At 50.3% G+C, this 22,411-nt stretch overlaps 1 protein-coding gene across 1 annotated transcript in view; it reads left to right on the top strand.

Moving 5' to 3' along the window:
* The window catches only part of macf1a (microtubule actin crosslinking factor 1a), a 156,067-nt gene that overhangs the window by 89,190 nt on the left and 44,466 nt on the right, over positions 1-22,411 (top strand). Inside the window, 29 exon segments of the mRNA XM_078080751.1 lie at positions 432-6,248; positions 6,351-6,506; positions 6,707-6,922; positions 7,066-7,230; positions 7,346-7,633; positions 8,469-8,618; positions 8,731-8,964; positions 9,053-9,232; positions 9,318-9,491; positions 9,661-9,828; positions 9,992-10,183; positions 10,253-10,426; positions 10,580-10,703; positions 10,835-11,034; positions 11,128-11,445; positions 11,884-12,050; positions 13,416-13,572; positions 13,652-13,763; positions 14,645-14,707; positions 14,987-15,225; positions 15,804-15,933; positions 17,010-17,209; positions 17,925-18,152; positions 18,228-18,504; positions 18,770-19,368; positions 19,496-19,684; positions 19,773-19,979; positions 20,842-21,159; positions 21,271-21,453. Of these exon segments, the coding sequence (XP_077936877.1) occupies positions 432-6,248; positions 6,351-6,506; positions 6,707-6,922; positions 7,066-7,230; positions 7,346-7,633; positions 8,469-8,618; positions 8,731-8,964; positions 9,053-9,232; positions 9,318-9,491; positions 9,661-9,828; positions 9,992-10,183; positions 10,253-10,426; positions 10,580-10,703; positions 10,835-11,034; positions 11,128-11,445; positions 11,884-12,050; positions 13,416-13,572; positions 13,652-13,763; positions 14,645-14,707; positions 14,987-15,225; positions 15,804-15,933; positions 17,010-17,209; positions 17,925-18,152; positions 18,228-18,504; positions 18,770-19,368; positions 19,496-19,684; positions 19,773-19,979; positions 20,842-21,159; positions 21,271-21,453 (11,625 nt within the window).

Raw genomic sequence — 22,411 nt, 5'->3', positions numbered from 1 at the left:
CGTACGGTAAGTGTGCTCGCTTTCTCTTTTCTCTCAACTAGATATTCTATCCACCTCTTCCTCTGAGTTTGTGTGGCTTTGTTTTGTTTTCTTTTGGCTTTTCCTCTATTTTGTTTCTTTCTAGTTGCTTTTTGCATGCTTAGTGCTTGTTTTAGAACTGCAGTAGTAAGTGTTTGACAGGAAAAAAAGTTGAAAGTTGTTATATTTAATTATGAGTTTTTTATCCTTTGTTTTTATGGCAACTGGTTTTGGGTTTTCCTTTTTTTCTAATTCTACCATCTGATTCTGCATGAAATGCTATAATAGTATACATAGTATGATGGTATAGTATAATAGTATCATTATTTGATGGGATTTGATTTGAAGTGTCATACCACTATTAGGTTGTTGAAAAAATGTCATCTGAAATTTTGTTTTCTTTGTTTTTGTAGAACCAAACTGCCATTGCTGGAGTAATTGACCTGGGAACAGTGGAAACATTCCCAGTGTTTAAAGCAGCCCAACGTGGTCTTATTGACCAGGACACCTGCCATGTGCTGCTGGAGGCCCAGCTCATTATGGGTGGTCTCCTCCAGCCTGACTCCACTCTCAGTCTGTCCCTGGAACAAGGTCTAGCTGAAGGCCTTATTGACGCACACACTGGACAGTGCCTTTCTGAGCTAGAGAGAGCCTGGCTTTTGGTGGAAAATACCAAGTGTACAGATGACCAACAGCAAAACGTGTTGCCAGTAACTGCAGCAATGGAGTCGGGGCTCATCCGAGAGGAGGTGGGACTTCGCATTTTAGAACTCCAGATGCACACTGGAGGCCTGAGGAGCTCAAAGGGAAGAATTATGAGTTTGGAGCAAGCAGATGACAAGAGACTTTTGTCTCCCGGCGCCTTCACCAAACTCCAGTCGAGACAACAACAAAAAGAGCTGATTGATCCGAACACAGCAGAAACACTAAACCTGCATGGGCTACTGGAGCGCTGCGTCCTCGACAATGACTCCGGTCTCCTCCTCCTCCCTGTCAAACAGCAACCTGGGGGGACTGTCTGCCTCCAGTCTGGAAGAAAAGTTGGCATTTTCCGCGCGATCCAGGAAGGTCTGATTGATCGGAAAGTGACTGTACGACTCCTGGAAGCTCAGCTCTTTGCTGGTGGTATTGCTGACCCACGGTCTGGCCACCGACTGACCGTCCATGAGGCGGTTCGTCATGGGCTTATGGACCAGGATCTGGCCTGTGCCATGTTAGCCCGACAGCTGCAAGATGGAGGAATTCTGGACCCCGTCAGTGGAGAACGCCTGGATTTGGAAGAGAGTATACGCAGGGATCTTCTCTCTCCTCGTTTGGCTCTGTTGGTCCTTGAGTCTCTCGGGGCGTTCATGGGGTTACTGTGGCCTGAATCTGGAGAACTCCTGCCCTTTGCCGAGGCTCTTCAACAGGGATCGATCTCAGGGGAGCTTTCAAAGAACACTCTGAGGCAGCGACATGTCATTGAGGCTTTGTATAACCCGGAGACCCTCCAGGTGCTGCCCCTAAACCAGGCTGCTGAAGAGGCCCTTGAGCCCAGTGTTGTCAGTTTTCTCAAGAGCACTCACATCCCAGATGTTCTTTCCAGCATCAACCAGTCAGTGACTCCATCTCCAAACCGCTTAAGCTGGGGTTCAGCCAGCTCTTCTCCACCTCCATCCTCTCCATTGCATTCATCGTCTCCTGCAGGCCTTGTTTGCGATGCAACACCAACATATGGGATGGACCCAGAAGAGCAAGCAAAAGACAAGCTGCTCTTTCACCTCATGACTCACAGCTATGTGGATGCTCATTCTGGAAAAAGATTAGTGCTGCTCGACTCTGAGTTGGTGGAGTTGGTCAAAGCTACTGAACGGATTGCTAAAGCCTCTAAAAGTCAAATTGAGCCAGAAAGCAGTTTAACCAAAGATGAACGGCTTCGAAGGGTGGGAGAGTTTAGTCTGGCAGACATAGCAATTAGTGAAACACAAACTATGGTTGAAAAAGAAAGTTCAGACATCACGCCAAGTAAAGAGCAGAGGAATAGTACAGGTAGTCTAGGAGAAAGGTATGACAGAGAAAGTGAGAAGAAAGTGGTGCAATCATCAGTAACTACAGATAGGGATTTAGCCTTTGAAGCTATCAATGAAAGTACTGTGGCTAAAGATGTTAAAGAAAAAGCTAAAAATCTTGAAGGGCCAAATGAGGTGGTGGCAACTAAATTCAAACCAAGGCCTGATGGCGGCCAGGAGGGGGCTATTAGTACAATCACATCAGAAGAAACAAAAACTCCCAAGTCCAAAGCACTGGGAGCAAATGTAACTGAAGATGTTAAATCAAACAAACAAACCAAACAACAAATGCTTAATACGGAGACTGACTCCGAGCATGCAAGCCTTCACACGGATATCTGTGATTCAGGAGTGGAAAAGAAAGGGGAGGATACTGAATTGGCAAAGTTAGTCCGAGAGCTCCAACGAGGAGGTCTGATGACCGAGGAAGGGGAAAAGTTGCTCCCAGATGAGGCAGTGGCCCAAGGAGTCATTCCTGGCCACACCGCAGTTAAATTGATGGCTCAGACTGGTCTGTTTGGGGGTTTCCTGGATGCAAGGAGCGGGGAGTCACTTAGCATGGAGGATGTTGGGCTTGATGAAGAGCTAATGTGGAGTGTTCTAAAGGCAGATAAAATGCTTGCAGGGGTTGTAGATGCAGAGAAAAAGCAGATCTGCGGGGTAAGACAGGCTGCTCAGGCAGGGTTGATTGACCCAGACACCGCTGCTCGACTTCTGGAAGCCCAGGTGGCTTCTGGGGGCATTGTTGACCTAGGTAGGGATGAGAAAGTCTCTGTCACACTTGCAGCCACCCTGGGACTAATTGAGGAGGATCAAAGAGAAGAATTGGTGGCGCTAGAGAAGGCATACAAAGGTAAGAACACTGATTTAGCAACAGCCCTCACTAAAGCCAGTTTACAGCTACAGATGGATGGGTTTATTGACCCAGAGTCCAAGTCTCCAGTTCCTCTGGAGGAAGCTATTCAGAAAGGGTTAATTAGATCTGAAGAGGCCTATCAAGTGTTGGCTAGACAAGTGGCTGAGGGTGGTATAATACACCACGCCTCAGGGATGAGGCTGTCTGTTCCTGATGCTGTAGATAGAGGACTGGTGGATCGATCCATTGCGCCCGGGCTGGAAGAACTAGAGTGGGTTTACCAAGGAAAAATCAGCTCTTCATCTCATCCAAAAGCTGTTGTTTTCCAGGCTTCGACAGGAGCTATTTTAGACCCCGACTCTGGCAGTAAACTGACCTTAACAGAGGCGGTTGCTAGGCGTCTTCTGGATGAGAATATTGCCAGAGACGCCATGGCGTCTTCAACTGTAAGAGGAGTGCTTGACCCTGAAAGTGCACGCATTGTGCCTTACTCTGATCTTGTAAACCGGGGAAAGATAGATATTGGAACAGGCAAACGCTTCTTGGAGGTGAAACCCTTCAGAGGTGTTCGAGATGGTCAGACAAGAAACCTCTTGACCCTTCCCGAGGCAATTGCATCAAAGCAAGTAGACCCAGTTCCAGCATTGAGGCTGCTCCAAAGCCAGGCAGACAGTGGAGGGATCATTGACATCAGTACTGGAGAAAGGCTCCCGCTACCCGAAGCCTGTGAGAGAGGGTTAGTTGAAGACAACATGGCCAGGGTGATATCCACCAACCAGTTGTTGAAAGGAGGCTTAGTTGATCCCGCCACTGGACAACGAGTCTCTAATCTCGAGGATGCCGTTGCAAAAAAGCTGATCTCCAGGGACGTAGCTTCAGAGATTCAGGAGAAATTGGCTTCTTTGGAATTTGAGGGGGGTGAATGTGGCGCTGTTGCCTCAGCGATTGGCACATACGGCCCGGCTGTTAAAATGTCAGTGTGGAGCCCGGACAGTCCAGCAAACCGGTCAGACGTAAACTCTGAGATACTCACAAGAACTCCACTTTCAAAGGAAGGTTTAGCAATTACATTGGGTGAAGGAAAGACATTGATAGCTATAATACCGACTACAAAAGAGGAAACAATTGTGTCAGTGGAGGATAAGCCTGCAGTTGAGCGTGACCAATCCCTGGACCTCTTGTGTGAATTTGTTACTAATGTTGAGAAAAGAGTTCAAGAAGCTATTGAACAGATTGTTCCACAGACTAACATCCGCAAGTCAGAACCTCCCCTTAAGCAAAAGCCCGATGAGAGAGTGCAAGTGGCCGTGAGTGAGACTGAAAACGAAAGAAACGGGAACCTTTTCAGAGGTGTTCTTGGGGAATCCATTCAGACATATGTTGGTCATGTAGACACAGATTTACAGGGAGAGGTTAGAATAGAAGCTGCAGCTTTAAAGTTGGGTGAGGAACCTGTTGAGGTTGGGGAAAAGGAGTTTAGAGCGAGTGATGAGAGTAAGTCAGTGGTTCAGTATGATTCTGGAGATGGAAACCAGGCAGGTTTTGTGGAGACAGAGTTGAGTGATGACAGAGAAAGAAAAGCTGGCATTGAAGAGGATTATGAAAAGAGTGACCTGGCAACACAGAGTGATGATATTGAAGACAAGAAGGGCAATAGAATGGAGGGAGATGAGCCTGTAAAGATTGAGACAAAGCCTAGCAAAGACGCGGAGCAGTCAGACCACTTGTTGACTTCTCCATCCAAGGAGACAGAAAGCAAAAGTAAGAAGAAAAGGAAGAATAAAAAGAACGGAAAACAAAAAGGGCCAGAGAGGGAAAAGCACCTTGCAGAGATGAAACCATCGCAAATTGATCAGGCTGATGCAAATATTGAAGGGCAGCCTGAAGCCATCAATGTAAGTACATCACAGGAGAAACCACAGGAATCCCAGGTTCATCTCAGAGAAAGTGAGGCAGAGAATGACCGAGAAGATGAGGCTCAACATAATTTAGTAAAACAGGGACACGAAGCAGTTCCAGCATCCTTTGAATTGACAGAGAAAGATGTAATTGAGCCAGAGAAAGATGTAATAAAAATTGCCTTGAAGGACACAGAATTTGGTGATAAAAGAGAGGAGATGGAACAGGAGCAGAAGGAGAAAGTCGAAGAGGCTCAGCGACCAAAACAACAGGAATGCAGTCAGGCGCTAACAGAAAGGGAGGAGCAAGAATTCCCTCTAAAATCTGCTCTACCAAACGACGAGAAAGCCGCCCTGATACTGAAAGCCAGAGAGAGTATTCTTAAAAAGGTGTTTGAAAAAGGTGTGAGTGAGAAGCAGGCTGCCGAGGAGCTGCAAGCACTGCGCAAGGAGGTGGGGAAGGAGAGGCGAGGCAAGACTGCAAGGACACAACCTCTGCTAGCTGAGGCTGATGGGGGGGGGAGTTATGATGGTAATGTAAAGAGACCAAGTGGGTCACCTGAAGAGTGTAAGGAAGACAAAATGACTTTCGGAGGCGTTAAAGTAGGTGAGGCCTTCAAGGAGGACATGGAGAGCCAGGTGGCTTCAAACGAGAAGGACAGAAGCTTTGGAAAAGAAGCCGTTGGAATGGCTCCATCAGGCCAGCCTAAAGAAAGCGACCAAAGTAGGCAAAGAAAGAAGAACAAGGGTAAGAGTCTAAAAGTGGCCGACAAAACCCAACCTCATACAGAGGAGTTAACGACGGAGAAAGTGGATTCTGACACAAAAGCTGCAATGGCTAAACCAGGTTTGGAAAACCCAACTTCCCCTAAGGTGCAGGAGACGGACAAACAGCCAGCCAGAGACATCGAGAGACCTTCAGTTGTTGAAGGAGAGACCTTTCTAATTAATGTTGATGTAGATGAGAGCGGCCAACAAAGTCTACCACATTTACGTCAATCAGATGAACCCCATTCTCACACTGAGGGACGCGTCCAACTGGCAGCCGGTACGTCTGTCAGGAAAGAAGAATCACCGACTGACTTTTCTCATAAGGCTGTCGCCTGCAAACCGGACATCCAACCCACAGCTCAATCAATTCCTACCGGCACGCAAGCAGATAAAACGGCAGGGAAGGGTAGGAAGAAGAAAAGGCCCCGACTCGCTGAACCGGATTGCTCCAGTGTTTCCCAATCAAAAGACCAGCAGCAGCACCTTGAGTCTGCGAAATCAGCGCCGTCGCTCTCGGAAGACTCTTTAACCGAGTCTGACTCGCCTGGAGTCCCTGAGTCTGATACAGCCTCCGAGAGTTGGGGGGAGGGAGAAGACGATGTGAGAGAGAGTCGAGAATCTGTGTCAAACCAAGAGAGGACCGCCTCGACCGGCAAGGTAAGAAGTGGCCGATCTTTAGTCAAACATGTATCGACATATCCTCTGCCTACATTTATTCACCAGTGTCATTATGTTTTATCATCTTTGTTCTTCCCAAAGTCGTCCCTGCTGCGTCAGGAGTGCTTGGAGCGCGACCAGCGACTCGTGGCCCTGCTCTCTATGGTCAGACACGTTGAGGTCCAACTCAAACAGCAGCATCAGCAGTCCATGGGCCGCAGCCTCATCGCCCTGGATGACATCATCAGACAGACTGAGGTGAAGATTAGGTGGATTTACCTGATTGAGATATGCTCTTATACTTACGTAACGCCAGCCAACGTGAATGTACCTGTGTGTTACTTCTCAGTTTCAGTCGTGTATTTGGTTCCCAGATTGAGACCAAAAGAAAGCCGATTAGTGGATTAGTCTCTTACCAGCGCATTAAGAAAACTTTTGTTTCCTAATCTGTCTCGCAGACTCTGGACCTGGAACTGCGTGACTTGCAGCCCGTGGTCACCGAGGAAGTGGAGGCCGCAGAGGAGCTGTTGAAGCCCCACCCCAAAGACGTTCCTCCGCAGCTCCTATTGGCCGTGGAGAAGGACGGGCGGAGCTTGGCTCGAGGCTACGAGGCTGCCACGGCTCTTTCTCAGGGCATTCTGCAAAGTCTACGAGACCATAGGGACTCCTATAAGGTAGAAGGAGCAGGAAAACTATGTGACCATTTGTTTGCAGCGGTCGCTTGGAACCATGATTGTCAATTAAGTTTTTTGGTTCAGAAGAATTCCTCGTTTTCCGCCTCCCCTTTTGATTCGAATCGTTGTGCTGTTTCTCTTAGGAGGCAGTAACAGCTGAGCTGAAGTCGCTGGGAGGACAGGTGGAGAGTCTGCTCTCCTGGTTGCGGGAGACAGAGGCTCAGATGAATGGAGGAATGGAAAAAATGGAGGAGGCAGAGAAAGACGACCATTGTGATCAGCTCACACAGCAGCTGAATCTCTGCAAGGCGAGTTGTCCGTGGATGCTGTGGTACCTTCGGAGACTGTGTTCTCCTCTCTGCGCCACCCGCAGGGCAATGGAGGAATAACGCATCTACCGCTTTCCATCCTCTGGCCTTTCAGGAGCTCCAGTCCGCCCTGACGGCTCGCTCCGGTGAGGTCAACGGCGCGGCCTTCGACGTCCAGGTGTTCATCTCGGAGCGAGCCCAGGACATGGCCCCCGAGCAGAGCCGCCAGCTCCTGGGGCAGCTCCAGCAGCTCCAGAGTGCCTTCCACCTGGCGTCCGGACAAGCCCAGGCCTGGGCCGACGCCCTGTCCGCCCAGAGGGCGAGGGAGGAGGAGCGGCAGCGCAGGGAGAGAGTCAAGGAAGAGGAGAAGGAGAGAGAAGGGCGGAGAGCAAGGGAGAGAGAGGTTTGGAAAAAGACGGGGTGGGATTGGCTTGAAAGCCGGCACGGTTTCCCGCTTATATTCAGTTAGGTTGACTAGACTATATGTCAGAGCTTCATATGTCATGCTGTAAGCTATTGCCCTGCTTTCTTACTCAAGAGCACTGTACTCACATTCTATTAAAACATATCAAACTCATTTCACTCTAGGAACCATAAACGCCTGATGTAAACAAGCTAACCTCTACTTAACATGCACTCCCATCATACATCACCTCAAATCTAGTCTCAACATTCTAGTGCTGCTCGTGTTGCAAAAGCTTGGCCATATGACGTAGACAGTGTCACCACCCTGGATCCTACCAGGGCTTTTAATGCCCCTCTGCTTGTCTCCATAACGTGTGTTTTATTAACCTGTTTGCCTTGCTGTTCCAGATTGCCACTGAAGGAAATCGCTTGTGTTACGGCGGTAACAAAGGCCAGAGATCTGATAGCAGAAAAGGCCTTGCTGGCTACGGCGCTTAACAGTTTTTCCTCTTGTCTCACTCGAATGAAGAGAGGAGAGAGGAAACACGGCCAATAAACGTGTATTTGTTTGATTTCTCTGTGTCGTTTGTTGTCGTTGCTGTCGTTGAAGATGCTTTGTGTGTATGTGTGTGAGCGTGAACTCTGGACACAAACTGCTCAAAGCTTGGCTAAGTGTGCACTACACAATAATCCACTTCAGGGGGAAACGTAAAAGGAAATGCTGGTTTAGAGCAGAGCTTGTTTAAGGGCTTGTGATGGACTAATGTCAGCAACTGTTTTCCTCACACGTTCTCTCTCTGTGGATCTCTGCTCTACTCGCTCACTTCCCTCAGGTGGTTCAACAGCAGAAAGCTGAATGCTCCCAGAAGCTAGAAGGCCTCACCGTGTGGTTAGCTGGAGCTGCCAGCCTACTGGCCAGTCAGAAAGCTGGAGCGGAGTCATGTGACGTGAACACCTTGCAGGAGAAGCAAAAAAAACTAAAGGTAGCAAACGTAGAACATTTAAAGAGCTAAATTACTTTGCACAGTTGCAACTGCATGTATCTGCCTTCTCAGTTAACTTTTTTGAACAAATACATTTTGCCTCATTACCCAGGAAGCTCAGAAGGACCTTCAGACCAAAGAGGAGGGCATCAGCGAGACCATCCGCTCTGTGGAGGAGCTCCTGGCGGACCGGGGAGAGAATCTGAGCCCAGAGGAGCGGCACAGCCTCCAGGGTGCGTTGACCAGGCTAAAGGAGCAGTACAGCGCCCTGAAGGATTCAGCCACCGCGACGCTGTCCGAGGTGGACACGGCCATCAATACCACCGTACAGCAGAACACGCAAAGGGTGAGCAGCTGTCTGTTCAGAGACTTTTTATTGTTTATGCGTAGCTTGTTTTGGTCTCACTCCCCCCCTTTTCTCCCCTTCCCTCCAGGCAAAGGCTGTAGAGGACCTCCAGGAGACCAAGGGCCAGATAGACACTCTGCTGAAGGACCTGTCCTCCATCAACCAACCAGGCGGGACAGGAGTTGGATCCGGAGTGACCCAAGATGTCACTGCGGCGCCGTTCTCTCAACCGGAGGGCGCCTTGATGTCACACACAGAGGCGCTTCAGGTTTGGGACCTCCACTTGTGCGCATAGCACATTTCTGACTTTAAAATGCCTAAAAACGTTACAACGTCCCTGCCCTCCATTCCAGGCGGAGCTTCAGCAGCTCCAGTCTCAGCAGGCCCAGCTGCATCAGATCGCACAGTCGACCCGCTCCCTTCTGGACCAGCCGGACTCCGCGGTGCCTCCTGAAGAGAAGCAGCGTCTCCGGGCCGCCCTGGACCAGCTGCAGGCCCAGCACCAGGACCGGCTGCAGAGCTGCCAGGTACTCAAAATACATACAGATGTTAAGTCCAAGGTCTCCTGACCTGCTTTATGTGCTGATCTGTGACATATGGAGCTTCATGTCATTGCAACCTATTGGACACCAGTGGTGCATGCTTGGTGTTTTCTTATGGCTGCCTGACTCCTCCTCTTGTGACTATTTCCTCTAGGACCGCCTCAGGAAGTCTGAGGCTCTGAAGGATGAGCTGATGAAGTTTCTCCAAGAACATGGAAGTTTAGGTGCCTGGCTGGAACAAAATGAACAGGAGCTACTTTCCCTGGCGGAAGGAGAAACCGATGCACAAGGACTGAAGGGCAGACTGGAGGAGCACAGAAAGGTACACGTGTTACTAACATAACATACATTTACATACAACGGTGATAGAAGAGCTGGGTGCTGTGTTTTATATCTTTTCCCAGACATTTTGTAGCGGTAATACTTTCCATCAACAGTCATTTCTTTTTTCCCCAACTGACCTGTAAACATGTCTGTACTTCCAGCTGGCGGAGGATGTGATTTGCCACAAGGCGGACCTGCGCTTTGTTTCCATCTCGGGTCAGAAGGTTCTGGACTCCCTACAAGGAGCTCTGGAGCAAGTGGGCAGTTCGGACCCGGCCCTGGACAGCACCAAGCTGCTGGTAACTGACAAGCTGCAGGACGCCAACCACAGATACACAACCCTACACACCAAGGTGAGGGATTCTTTACTTCTGGCATGTCCTTCTTGAATGCACACACATTGAAACTGTGGGTGCGTGCAGTCCACAGAGTTGGGGGGGCGTTTGTCCGGCCTGTTGGAGCGGTACCAGCAGTACCAGGATGAGGTTGTTTCCGTCCACTCTTGGCTGAGCGCTCAGGAACAGAACCAAAGCAAAGCCAAGCCCAGCGGGGAGACAGACCCCCAGAACCTGCAGGACACACTACGACAAGTGCAGGTAAAGACACACACGATCGCAGCGCAAACACAGGCTGAGGGAAGGAAGGTTTTGAGAGGATGGGAAAAACTGAATACTGAATAATGCGTCAAGTTTAACGCTGTGTTAAAGGCTGGTCTTTCATTTCCTGTGGAATGTGTCACCCGTCCTCAGCTGCTGCAGGATGAGCTGGCTGAGCGCTCGGTGCAGCTGGAGAAGGTGAAGAGAGCGGGAAGAGATCTGGTCAGCACAGACGAGTCTCCTTCCCTGAAAGCTGTTGACATCCTCTGTGCTGCAGGTGAGATACCCCCCCCACCCCCCCACCCCCATCGGTCTTATCCCCAGACGACTGCCTTTGAATAGGATTCAATTTGAAGGAGGGACGAAGAAGTAACATTTGGTTTTGCCCTCCTCCGTTCTCCTTTTCAGATGGTTTAGAGAAGAGGTTCGGCTCCCTCTCTGCGTCGGTATCAGAACGGGCCGAGCAGCTGCAGACGGCTGTGGCTCAGTCCGTCAGCGTCCAGGAGGGCCTGAAGGGTCTGCTGAGCTGGCTGGAGAAACTGGTTCTGAATCCCGCGCCGGTCGAACCCACCGCACAGGCCGTGCAAGACGCCCTGACACAGAACCAGGTAGGAGTGAACCAGAGGCAACGCTGCAGGTCACCTCTCGGAATCAAGACATTTACCGGAGGTTTCATTCCCCGTCTCCTCACCTTTCCCCAGAAACTTCGCCAGGAGCTGCTGTCCCGACAGGGCAGCGTGGAGGCCACGCGAGAGTCCATTTCCAAACTCCTCCAGAGCTCTGACGCCTCCACGGCCTCGGGCCTCCAGGGCGCTCTGGATGATCTGACCGAGCGCTACGCCGCGGCACAGGCTACCCAGGCCGAGAGGGAAGCTGAGCTCAGAGGGCTGCTGCCCAGGCTGGAGGGCTACGAGCGGCTGGGGATCGACCTCCGGGCCTTCACCCAGAGCCGCCACAAGGCTCTGAGCCCGGCGGGCCAGCCGGACCGCAGCGTGGACGACTACAGACAGACCATAGAGGTCAGCAGGGGTGTCCTCTACAGCGGTGGTTCTCAACTGGTGGGGTCCCGCTTTCAGTGGGTTGAGGGTCTTCGTCGGGGGTTCGGGTGATTCGTTTACAGTGTGGATGCAGGGTTTTGTGTTTCAGGGTTTTTAGGACAATATAAAATTCAGTTTATTATTATTTTATAATTATGATTATTTATTAAATAACTATTTCTAAAAGATTTACACTGGACCACACACGGGACATTGAGCATGACCTTAGATTGGCCCTCTCGCTCAATTTGCGACTTAAGTTGTGATGGTGGGACCAGCAGACAGACCAGTTGAGAACCACTGATCTGCAGTACAGTCTCACGTGAGTTGAACAATTTCAAGGTCCTAAGACCTCTGGATCAGGGCATCAGTGGGCTACTTGTACCGTCGGCCCGTTCAAACCTTTGGTCCTTTTCGCAGGAGGTCCGGTCCGAGCTGGAGCAGGAAGCCGGTCAGCTCAAGTCCTTCTGCAACCTCGGCACCGAGCTCAGCCAATCGAAAGCTTTCAACAACACTCGAACCTTACTGGATAACGTCAAGGGCGTGTCTGATGAGTTCACCCAGCTGGAAGCCAATGTCAACAAAAGGTGACAATATTAATTGCACAAGAGAGATTTTAAGTTTTTAATTTTCATAACTTTGCTGAGTACCGTTTTGTCCTTTTTTGGTCCCGTTTCACACTAAAACATGGACACAAATCAATGTGCTGGTTGCTTGGCCTTAGTATCATATTATGTTATTATTTTTAATAATAATTGCAATAATGGGAATGATAATTCAGGCTGAAGCTTTTTAATAACCTTTTCATAGATTTGCCAGTGTACCATAGCAGACACAGGGGGGCACCAAACACAAAGCTGCTAGAATACTAATTGTTTAGTTGTGTAGTTCAATTTCATCCTTACTGAGGATCGGGGTTTCATACGTAACTTTGGCTTTTGATGTTGAAACGTGAAGTGGGTTACTTCCAGTTTGACTCGGATAGAAATCAACGTTTTGAATCGATATAATGAGACTGCTTTTACCCGCTCTGTAGAACAGACCGAGCCGCTGGCATTTCCAAAAGGTCTTTTCTAAATGTGTGGCCTTTCTGGAGCACCAGTTGCTATGCCGACCCTGTTTGACGTGGTATCAGGGAGCAGCCTCACTTGAGGCCCTTCAGAGGGGGGGGGGGGTTATAAATACCAGCAGTCTGATGCAGATTCATACTTGACTTTGGTGAGCCAGTTGTTTGCTAAATGGCAGTGGTTTGATGGGCATGTTTGAATATGTACATGATGTAGAGGATTATTTGCTGTGCTGACCGATGCTCCACAGCAGTTGGCTGCTGTATAGTGTGTTTGTGTGTGTGTGTGTGAGCCGGACGGCAGGCGGACGGGCGGGTGTGGGGGGGGGGGGTTAGATGCGGCTCATTGTTCGCACTATAAATGGACGCCTCCCGGCCTTGACTCCCGAGGAGGAGACAAAATAGGAGCATGATAATGATTCACCTCGAGCCAGACGGAGGACGTATCCGAGCCGAGTTCATAAAACTATCCAACAATACTAATCAGATCAATGCCATTTTATATCAACAAAAATTCTATTCTGCAATATCGTAATATCTTTAACAGCAGATAAAAGCATTCGTTTGTGCAGGGAGGAGTTTGTGTCTGAGGAAGGGGGTCGATCACATGTTGCTCGTGTAGTTAAACCTTTTGTCTGTAGGTAAATCTATATGTGTGGAGACAGAGGTGTATTGGTGATTGGTAAAACAAAAGGACATGTGCCCAACGTCACGTTATACCACAGAATTCTATCCACAGCGCATCCGGAGCTCTGCAGTTCATGACCAGACACAATCGCTTGTTAAACAATATATCCCCCCCATGCACCTCCTCCTCTCCCTCACCACGCCCGTCCTTCGTCGACTCTTCCTCACGCCATCCTCCTCCTCCGCTGTCCCCGCGCAGGTTCGCTGCGATCCAGGCCTGCGAGCAGCAGCTGTTGCAGTTCCGCGGCCTCTCCGGCTCGCTGTCCAGGTGGCTTCAGACGGCGCAGGACCAGCTCCCCTCCAAAGAGGCCAACCTCAACACGGAGGGCCTGCAGAGGAGAGTCCAGCAGCTCACGGTGCGTCTTGACCCTAGAACCTTGCACCAGTAAAATGTGCTCTCGGAGCTCCACAACTCAGCAGTTTCTATACATGCAGGACCTGATGAATGACTGGGAGTCTCAGAGATCAAGGGTCCAGGAGCTGAATAAGACGGGCTCAGAGCTGGAGTCCCTCATCATCGACGTCACAGCGCCTCAGACCAAAGCGGGTAAGAGACTGAGCAGAACACATCTGTCCTCGCTGTAAACAACTTGCATCCTTTTTTGAAGTGATTTGAGGTGAGGTTCAAAGATGTTGTGGGCAAGTGGATCAAGTCATGAAGTAGTTGTTATAAGGTTTGACACGCAAGCAACACAGAAAACTCAAAACAGTTTTGACAGGTTTTCTGGTGGCAGGCAGTAAGAAATATAATTTTACTATAAACGGTAAAGGTGCTTTTTATTCTTTGTCAGGGTTGGATCAGAGAGGAAACCTTTGCATTGGCTGAAATTGTAGTTCAGGTTAAGCAAGTTGATCGATCAAGCACTAACGCCCCTTTGTGATGCATCCATAAACTGTTAGCGTAAAGACTATGGGTGTCCATTCATAAATTGTCTGTTGTATAAAGACTGCGTATCCATCCCTCATGCCTATCGAGCTGTCGTGGCTTTTTTTTGTGCCACGTTGTCCCGCTGAGCTGTGTGCGCTCTGATGCATTTGTGAGTAGACAGCTTCCTGGTGCTGTTGTCCGTCGGCACATTAGAGAAATTGTCGTTAAAAGTTATGTAAACGGATACGATTTCTGAGAAAAAAAAGTAAATTTTCTTACATTTATTGTACATTATTTTTCACCTCATTTAGTAAATTTACCATCTCAATCACTGAGTTTCTTTTCTCCCAATTTAAGGTGACTCCTGACTTGGTCATTCCGTTTTATTCAATTTTTTTTATTTAAAATGTTTCGCCTATTAAGTCCCTAAGACGTTGTAGCACAAGTTGCATTGCGTCTTCCTTTGGCCCTGCTTTGTGTGTGTGTGTGTGTGTGTGTGTGTGTGTTGTGTGGTGCCACTGTCTCAGTCTGGTGTGTGTGTGTGTGTGTCTTCCTCCCAGGTGCTCCTCACATCAATGGCTCGTCAGGTCCCAGCAGTGTCAATGGCATTCACACCTGCAAAGGTGAGCTCTGCCTCCAGCTGTCTCCATCTCTACTTTCTCATTAGCTCCTGAGAAGGAGCCTCTGTGGATCATTCTCCAGGTCACTGTGAGGGATCACTGCGCTGTCTCACTGCAGTATCTGACACTGTCCCGTCTCTGTCAGCTCTGTCTGTGCAAAACATCTGTCTTTACTAGTTTAAACTTCTATTGACTTTGACGTTTTACTTTTCTTTTTTTAATCTTTCCTCCATTTTGCAATACACCCATCAGTGTTTCTCCTCTCTCCTCCTGCGCCCTCAGACCTGACGGAGCTGCAGCTCGCTGTGTCCGATGTGAACGGTCGATACGAGACGCTGGGCGGGGAGCTGAAGGAGCGCCTCGGTCGCCAGACGACCTCGCTGGAGCAGCGGCAGAAGGCCAGTCAGGGCGCCGACGAGCTCAAGACCTGGCTGACAGACAGGGAGCACAGCCTGACGCAGGGGCAGGCCGCCTCCCCCTCCAAGCCCGAGGCGGTACGCGCCCAGGCCGAGGAGAACAAGGTACTGGACCGGGCCCATCTAGAGGCCATGTGACCCTTTTCCTACATGAGCACTGGCCACCTCTCCACCCCCTTTCAGTTTTTATGGGACCCACTTAGACACTCGCATGTCCGCTGCTATTATTGCTCAAACCTTGATTGGGTTCTGTAGCTCAAATTCCAGTGAGCTGGAAACTTGGAACGTGAAGCCCAGTAACAGGACAATAGGGAAGACTCTATGTGGCCACATGGTGGCGCTGCAATCAACGCCTCAAAAAAAACATCTGTTTTGGAAAGGCCTACCCTGAATGCTCCATTTCATGGACCCATCAGAAACACACGGGATGTTTTTCCTGTGATAGGATACGTATGTAAAATCAAACAGGTGCAGGGGCCTTGTGCTAATTTGGCCATAAACTAATCACAGGTTTCCCCAACATCGCCAAACCTTTTAATCACGCATTTGAAACCTTTTCCCAAAGTGCTTCCCAAGAAATGTCACTGGCTGGACTTTGAGTATGTGATGTAAATTCTGGATTACAGCCAATTATTTAGGTTGGTTTATGTTCATATCAGCGTCCTTCTCGCTTTCTCCTCAAGGCCCTGCTTTCACAGCTGGCCGAGCACTCTGGGAAGGTGGAGGCGCTGAAGAGCACGCTGAGGAAGCTGATCGCTGACAATCCTGACTCTCCTGAGGCAGACACCTGGAGGCAGCAGCTGCAAGAGATTGGTGGGTACTGCAGACAACAAAAAGAAGGAATGACATGGCAGGATTGTGCGACAACCATTGGCAATAGGCTGGATAGATTACAGCTCGGTCTCCGATCATGCAGATACCAAACACTAGTAGTTAAGTGATCCGACAAGGAATACCTCGCTGAGGGGTTATGAAAATACTGTGCGGTCACACAGGTGACAATCCTGTTGTGGTCAAAGTATATTATTCTGGAACACGAACCAGTTAAAACCCTTCGTTCAGTCAGTATCAGTATTGAAAATGTCAACCTCATCATGTCAGTCAACAAGAATGAGTAATAAAACTGAAGTAGCAAAAGAAAAAGCGTGAGGAGGAGGAGGAGGAGGTGGGGGGGTATTAGAAACGAGATTAAGCGTGGTAACTGGCGTTTTATTGAAAACCGTTAAAAACCCATCGGCACTGCATCATTTTTTCTAAGCGATGGCGCTCTCCAGAGAGAGCGTGGGATGTGTTCCTGTCGGAGCTGTTTGTTCTCTCGCATACTTGATATTTTTACCAGGGCCTCCTATGATGTAACCAAGACAGAAATATTTAAGAGCGCGGCCTTCATGTCCCATATCTTATAAGGCATTTTTAGACTGAATACACACACAGACGCTCAGAACGTGATTCGGGGAGAAACCGGCAGCGGGGAGGAGTAAGAAGAGAGTCAAAGGATGAAGAATGTTTGTTAGGTTTGGTTTCATCATTATCACTGTTTTTTTTTCTCCGGTGTGTTGTACTTGGCCACGTGCTCCAAACGAATGCCTCGCAGCATTTCACCTCTACTGCGCTGTCCACACAGTCACACTTTTGTTTAGGTTGTCATTTATATATGAATTACCTTCAGTGGGGTAGAAGAGCTCTAGGAGCAGCATGTGGACGAGGACTGACGGGACACTGCAGTGACTCACTATCGCCTCTGCAGGTACAAGTGGTATCACAGGGGACGAGTCTAACACATTGCACCTTTTAGTGGTGGACCACTTAAAAAGCAAAGGAGAACATGCAACAATGTTTGATGATGACCAAAAACTGCTTCCTCGCCTCTATTGGTGATGTTCCCTCAGACTCCCGCTGGCAGACGGCCAATCAGGCCGCGGCCGAGAGGCAGACGGAGCTGGAGGCGTGTGCCGACAGGCTGGGCAGCTTTGCCTCGGCGGCGGCTCAGCTGGGCCCGTGGCTGAGGGAGAAGGAGCTGATGATGAGCGTGCTGGGGCCGCTGAGCATCGACCCCAACATGCTCAACACGCAGAGGCAACAAGCGCAGGTATGTGAGCGGAGAAGGTCCAGAAACGCCACCGTCAGCAGAAATGCATTAAAAACAAGGAACCATCAAAACAACCAGTGTTTTAATCATTTCTTGCACTATAAATACACATATTAACGCTTTCCGCTAATACATTTCTGTTGTTTTGACACTTGAGACTGCAGTTAAGTTATGGAGGCAAGCTGATTATGAGGATAAGAATATATTTTAATGCTTCACATTCTTAAGAAGGACTGGACATGGTACAATTCAAATTCCAAATCACAATCCAATATTCCATTTGGCTGTGTATTGCACCCCTAAACTACACACAAAATCAATGCAGTAATATTAGCTTGATGCTGTCACCACACGAAATGATGTGTATAAACATATGTGCATAAACCATATTTTGAGTGTTGAGCTGCTACAATGTTAGCGAGGCCAATCGAATCGAGTGTTTTAAAAGTAGTTCGCTAGTTTTCTTTGGGAGGGACAAACATTATGTGGTTGTTTCAGTGTCCCTTCCATCCATTTATTGGAAATACAGCTCAAAACAGATTTATTTGGGCTACATACAGCTAAATATGTTATGAATCCAAATGATCCCACAAGTAATGCAACGCCAAAAATCTGTTTGGTGTGAGCGACGCACTTCTTTTGTCAATGCAATTCCATTTTTCCCGAAACCCGCTATTTAAGTTCCTGATTAACCACATAACCCCCTCTCTCCAAGTTCATGCTGCGTGAGTTCGAGACCAGGCGGCCACAGTTCGACCAGCTGACCCAGTCCGCCGAGGGGATCCTCTCCCAGACTGGCGACTCTGCTCAGGACCCCGAGGACCTGGCGGAGGTGCGGTCTGAGCTGGGCTCCATCACACAGCAGTGGGAGGACCTTACAAACCGACTGACCCAGAGATCGAAGCACATTGACCAGGCCCAGGGGACCAGCGGGCGGTACCAGGTGCGTCTCGCCTGGATTGGTTGAATGCTGTCGCGTTAGGCCGCGCCGTCTCCTAACCCCCCTCCTCCCGCCCAGGACTTGCTCCGAGAGCTCTCCTCCAGCGTTTCTGCTCTGGCCGAGAGGCTGGACGGTCAGGCCTCGCTGAGCGCCCAGCCCGAGGCGCTGAAACGCCGCCTGCAGGAAACCGGAGAGATCCGCTCGGAGCTGGAGAGACGTCGCACGGAGCTGGCCGAGGCTGAGCGGCTGTGCGGCGAGCTGAGCGCCATCGTGGCCGAGCCGTACCTGAAGGAAGAGCTGAGTAAGCGCTTGGAGAGCGTCAGCGGGCCGCTGAAGAACTTGGAGGAGCGCGCAGGTTTGTTTGTCTTTTTTCTTTCTAGTCCCAGTCCAGTCCTGCTGGATTTATATTAGTGTTGGTTCTGTTTGATGAATTCATCAGTCACAGTTTGACAGTCAAACAATATTGCATTTCAACCGTAATCCGTCTTTAGCTGGAACGGGAATATTGTTTGGATTGAAATTAAACAAGCAGCAAATCCGCTAAAATAAATACTACAAAAACTCCCTAAATGCTGTTTGTTTGAATTAGTCGTGCAGCGTTTTTATTTCCTCTCCTCCAGCCGACGGCCTGTCTCAGCTGCAGGCCGCCCTGTCGTCCACCCAGCAGTTCCAGCAGATGTTTGAGGAGTTGCGCTCGTGGCTCGACAAGCGGGCCGATCCCGGCGAGTCCCCCGCCGACCCGCTGCCCTGTCAGCCGGCGGCCGTCCACTCCCTGCTGGCGCACACGGACGAGCTCCAGCGAGCGGTCGCCAGCCAGCGAGGCTCCTACGAGCTGATTCAGGCCGAGGGGGCGTCGCTGCTCGCCACGCTGCCCGCGGGCGGAGACGAGCGGTCCGCCCTGCAGTCCCGCCTTGCGTCCTTGAAGCGGGACTGGGAAGGGTTGAACCAGGGAATGTCGGAGCGAGAGGCCAGGCTGAAGAACGCGCTGGGCAGAGCGGAGGCCTACCAGCAGCACCGGGCCGAGCTGATGCCGTGGTTGGCCGAGTGCGACCAGCGAGACGGGGAGATCCAGCCGGCGCTGGACTCTGCGGCGCTGGACGAAGCCTTGCAGAAGGCCCGGGGCTTGGCACTGGACCTCGAGAGGAGACAACCTCTTCTTGAGGCCTTCAACACTGCAGCAGATCAGCTGCTGGAACAATGCTGCATCGGGGAGGAAGAGGTACACAGATTTTAGCCTTTGAATTCGAATTTGAATATTTTTGGGGAATTATTATGGTCTAAACTTTTCAACCAGTATTGGTACTTTAAAAGTCCTTAATGAAGGAAACCTCACCGGGTTGCTGCAGGTACGTGATGAGAAGGCCCAGCTGAACGGCAGGGTGGACGGACTGGCCGTCAGGCTCCACAACCGCACCTCCCAGCTGGAGGAGCTGGCCGGCCGCCTGAAGGAGTTTGAAGAGGGCCGGCAGGCTGCAGAGAGGAGGCTGGAGGCCGCCAAGCACCAGATTGAAGTCCAGGAGGCCCTGGGACCACAGGTGCTGTTCAGTGGTGTCCTCGTGTCTCTTTGATTGTGCTTTCAAAGGGAAGTCGTTTGCAAGTCCGCTTTGCCTCTCTCCCATCCAGGCCTGCAGCTCGAAGAGCCTGGAGCGGCTGAGGAGTCAGCAGGAGGGTCTGAGGTCCCTGAAGCCTCAGGTGGTCTACCTCAGAGACCTGGCCCAGGGGCTGGTACAGGACGCGCCCCAGACACTGGGAGGCAGCAGCGACGGGGCGCAGAGGCTTCAGGAGCAGGCCAGAGGCACGGAGAAAGAGTACGATGACGTGACTGACAAGGTGAGGAGCATTCTGCTCTTTAATGGTAGAGAGGCCGGCGCCGGCGCTTACAACGTGGGTACTGGTGCATGCAGTGTGCATTCGATACAAATACAATACAAACTACGACGTGAACCTCGGCCAGTCCTGCTCAGATAAAGGGATGAGAATGAAATGCTTTTTGTTGCACTTCCAGATCCCTCAAGGGTGGTTTTGGGTTGATGATTGATGGTTCTGCCTGTTAACACAGGACATTCAACATTGAATATGTTCTCTAATGTAAAGTAACCCACTTTTTGAAGCCTTTAAAGAGTTTAAAAAGGGGCTAAATGAGACTGAGAACAAAAAATGCTGTTGGCGTCTGGTCAGTGAAGCAGTGTACTGAAGCTAACCTGGTGGTTGGCTCAACTCTGCTGCTGCCAGGACATCCTGGTGTATTTGGCAAAGTGCATTTGACATCCTAAATATTCTTTCTGGTGTACCAGACCGTGTGGGTATTGGTCATGAGAAGAGACCTCAAGCGGATACTTCTTTTGTTTTTTTCTAGTAAAGGCTTGAGGCTATCGGGGCACGTGTTGTTTGGGCGCGTAGCAGACAATTGTGTTGAGCTGATTGAACGCAGAACAACCGCCAGAAGAGTTTGGCCATTTGAGTTAGTCGCCGTATATGGTCATTGTCGACGTTCAACACAGCTTTGTCAATTCAGCACCCGTAGCTTTGACTTTCTGCAATCCAGCTCCCAAATCTTCCATTTAAGGTTCCAGCCATCACACAACCACCTTCCATTATTTTTGGGGGATTTTAATCCTACCGCTCAGCTGCAGGGCAGAGGTTACTTTTTTAAATGGTGCACTCACCCCTCTACCTCTCCTTCCTCCGTCAGATTGAGCAGTGCTGCTCCTCCCTCGAATCCCGCTTGCAGGGCGTCGGCGAGGTCCAGTCCAACGTGCGCGACGTCTTCTCGCGCATCGCCGACCTCGACGACGAGCTGGACTCCTTCAGCCCCGTCGGACGCGACGCCGACTCCCTCGCCTCTCAGGCCGACTCCCTGAAGGGCTTCCTGCTGCGTCTGTCCGACCTCAGGGCGGAGCTGGAGGGTCACACGACGGAGTGCACCACCATGCTGCGGCGGGAAGGCTCCTCCCCCGACCTCCTGGCTCTCAGGAGGGAGTCGGAGGCTCTGAGCCGCCAGGCGGGCAAGGTGAGGGAGGAGGTTGATGATGATGATGATGGCGGTGGAATTGTTCAGCTCCATCTATGCGACGTATAACTATTTATTTAGAGTTCCTTCATTATGTACTCTGTTCTCCAGCTGAGCGAGCGCGGCCAGGCCAGGTTAGACCAGATCGAGGACGCGGCTGAGAGGGTCCGAGAGTTCTACAGGCTGGTGGCCCTGCTGCAAGGCCTGCTGGGAAGGGCCGAGGACGGGCTGAACGCTCAGGGCATGGTCGGCACGGAGGTGGAGACGATCAAACAGCAGCTGCAGGAGTTCAAGGTAGGCCGGCCTGCTTATTTACACCTGTGTGAATGTGGTGGAGGTGTGTGAAGGGAAAAGGATATCTGTGCGTTGAGGAGGATCACTGAACCCTTCTTTCCTAATGTGGCATGTTCTGCAGCACACGTGTGAGTTGTGAGTGTGAGGACACGTGTATTCTCATTGGCCGAGGCAGCCATGATATCCACTTCATTACGTGACCTGTGAGAAACCAAATTACATGCAGCCATCAGTACATACAGCCATGTGCTGCTGTCTGGAATCTGTCTGTATTTAGAGGTAGGTGTGTGTGTGTGTGTGTGTGTGTGTGTGTGTGTGTTTATGGACTCACACACAATCACGCTGCTGGATCACAAATAGGACACCTGTGATATTTTCTGAGTGACCGGTATAAACGCAGGTCTTGTGCAGGAATGGAGGAGGATCCATGTTGGTTTGATTCCCCTCCTGTGGTATTTCAGCGGTGGTGGTGGTGCGTCAAAGAGGACTTCCTCTCCATCGTAGCTGACCTCAGGAATGCGCTTTGCTGGCACCTCCATTGTGTTTCATTCCTCACTTTATGGGCACAGACCTCTCCTTCAGTCTTGACTACTGTCATCAAGTTAATGAAGCACATCTTTCCTGCCATGATGTAACATCCTGTCCACTTTAGAAGGGCATGCTAGTGTCTCTGAAATCCCCTCGCACGCCAGAAGGTCATGTGTTTTCTTTGAAGGGATCGTTGAGTCGCGCGACAGGAGAGCCAATAGTTTACATGCATTTGGGAAATGAGGCGGGATTCCTGCTCGTTCACGGACAGCGATCGGCTCGGCTGTGGACGAAGACGTGTGGGTGGATCAAAGAACCTACTTGTCTCCGGTCCGTGGGACCTTTTTTCTCAAGGTTGTCTTCGTTCTTATCCTCTTTCCCTCGTCTTGGTTTGATTATTTGGATTATTTACATCTCTTTGCTGACCTAC

The sequence above is a fragment of the Gasterosteus aculeatus genome, chromosome 10 (genome assembly GCF_964276395.1).
Source record: "Gasterosteus aculeatus chromosome 10, fGasAcu3.hap1.1, whole genome shotgun sequence".
NCBI lineage: Eukaryota > Metazoa > Chordata > Actinopteri > Perciformes > Gasterosteidae > Gasterosteus > Gasterosteus aculeatus.
This window is presented reverse-complemented; position numbering and strand designations above follow the sequence as displayed.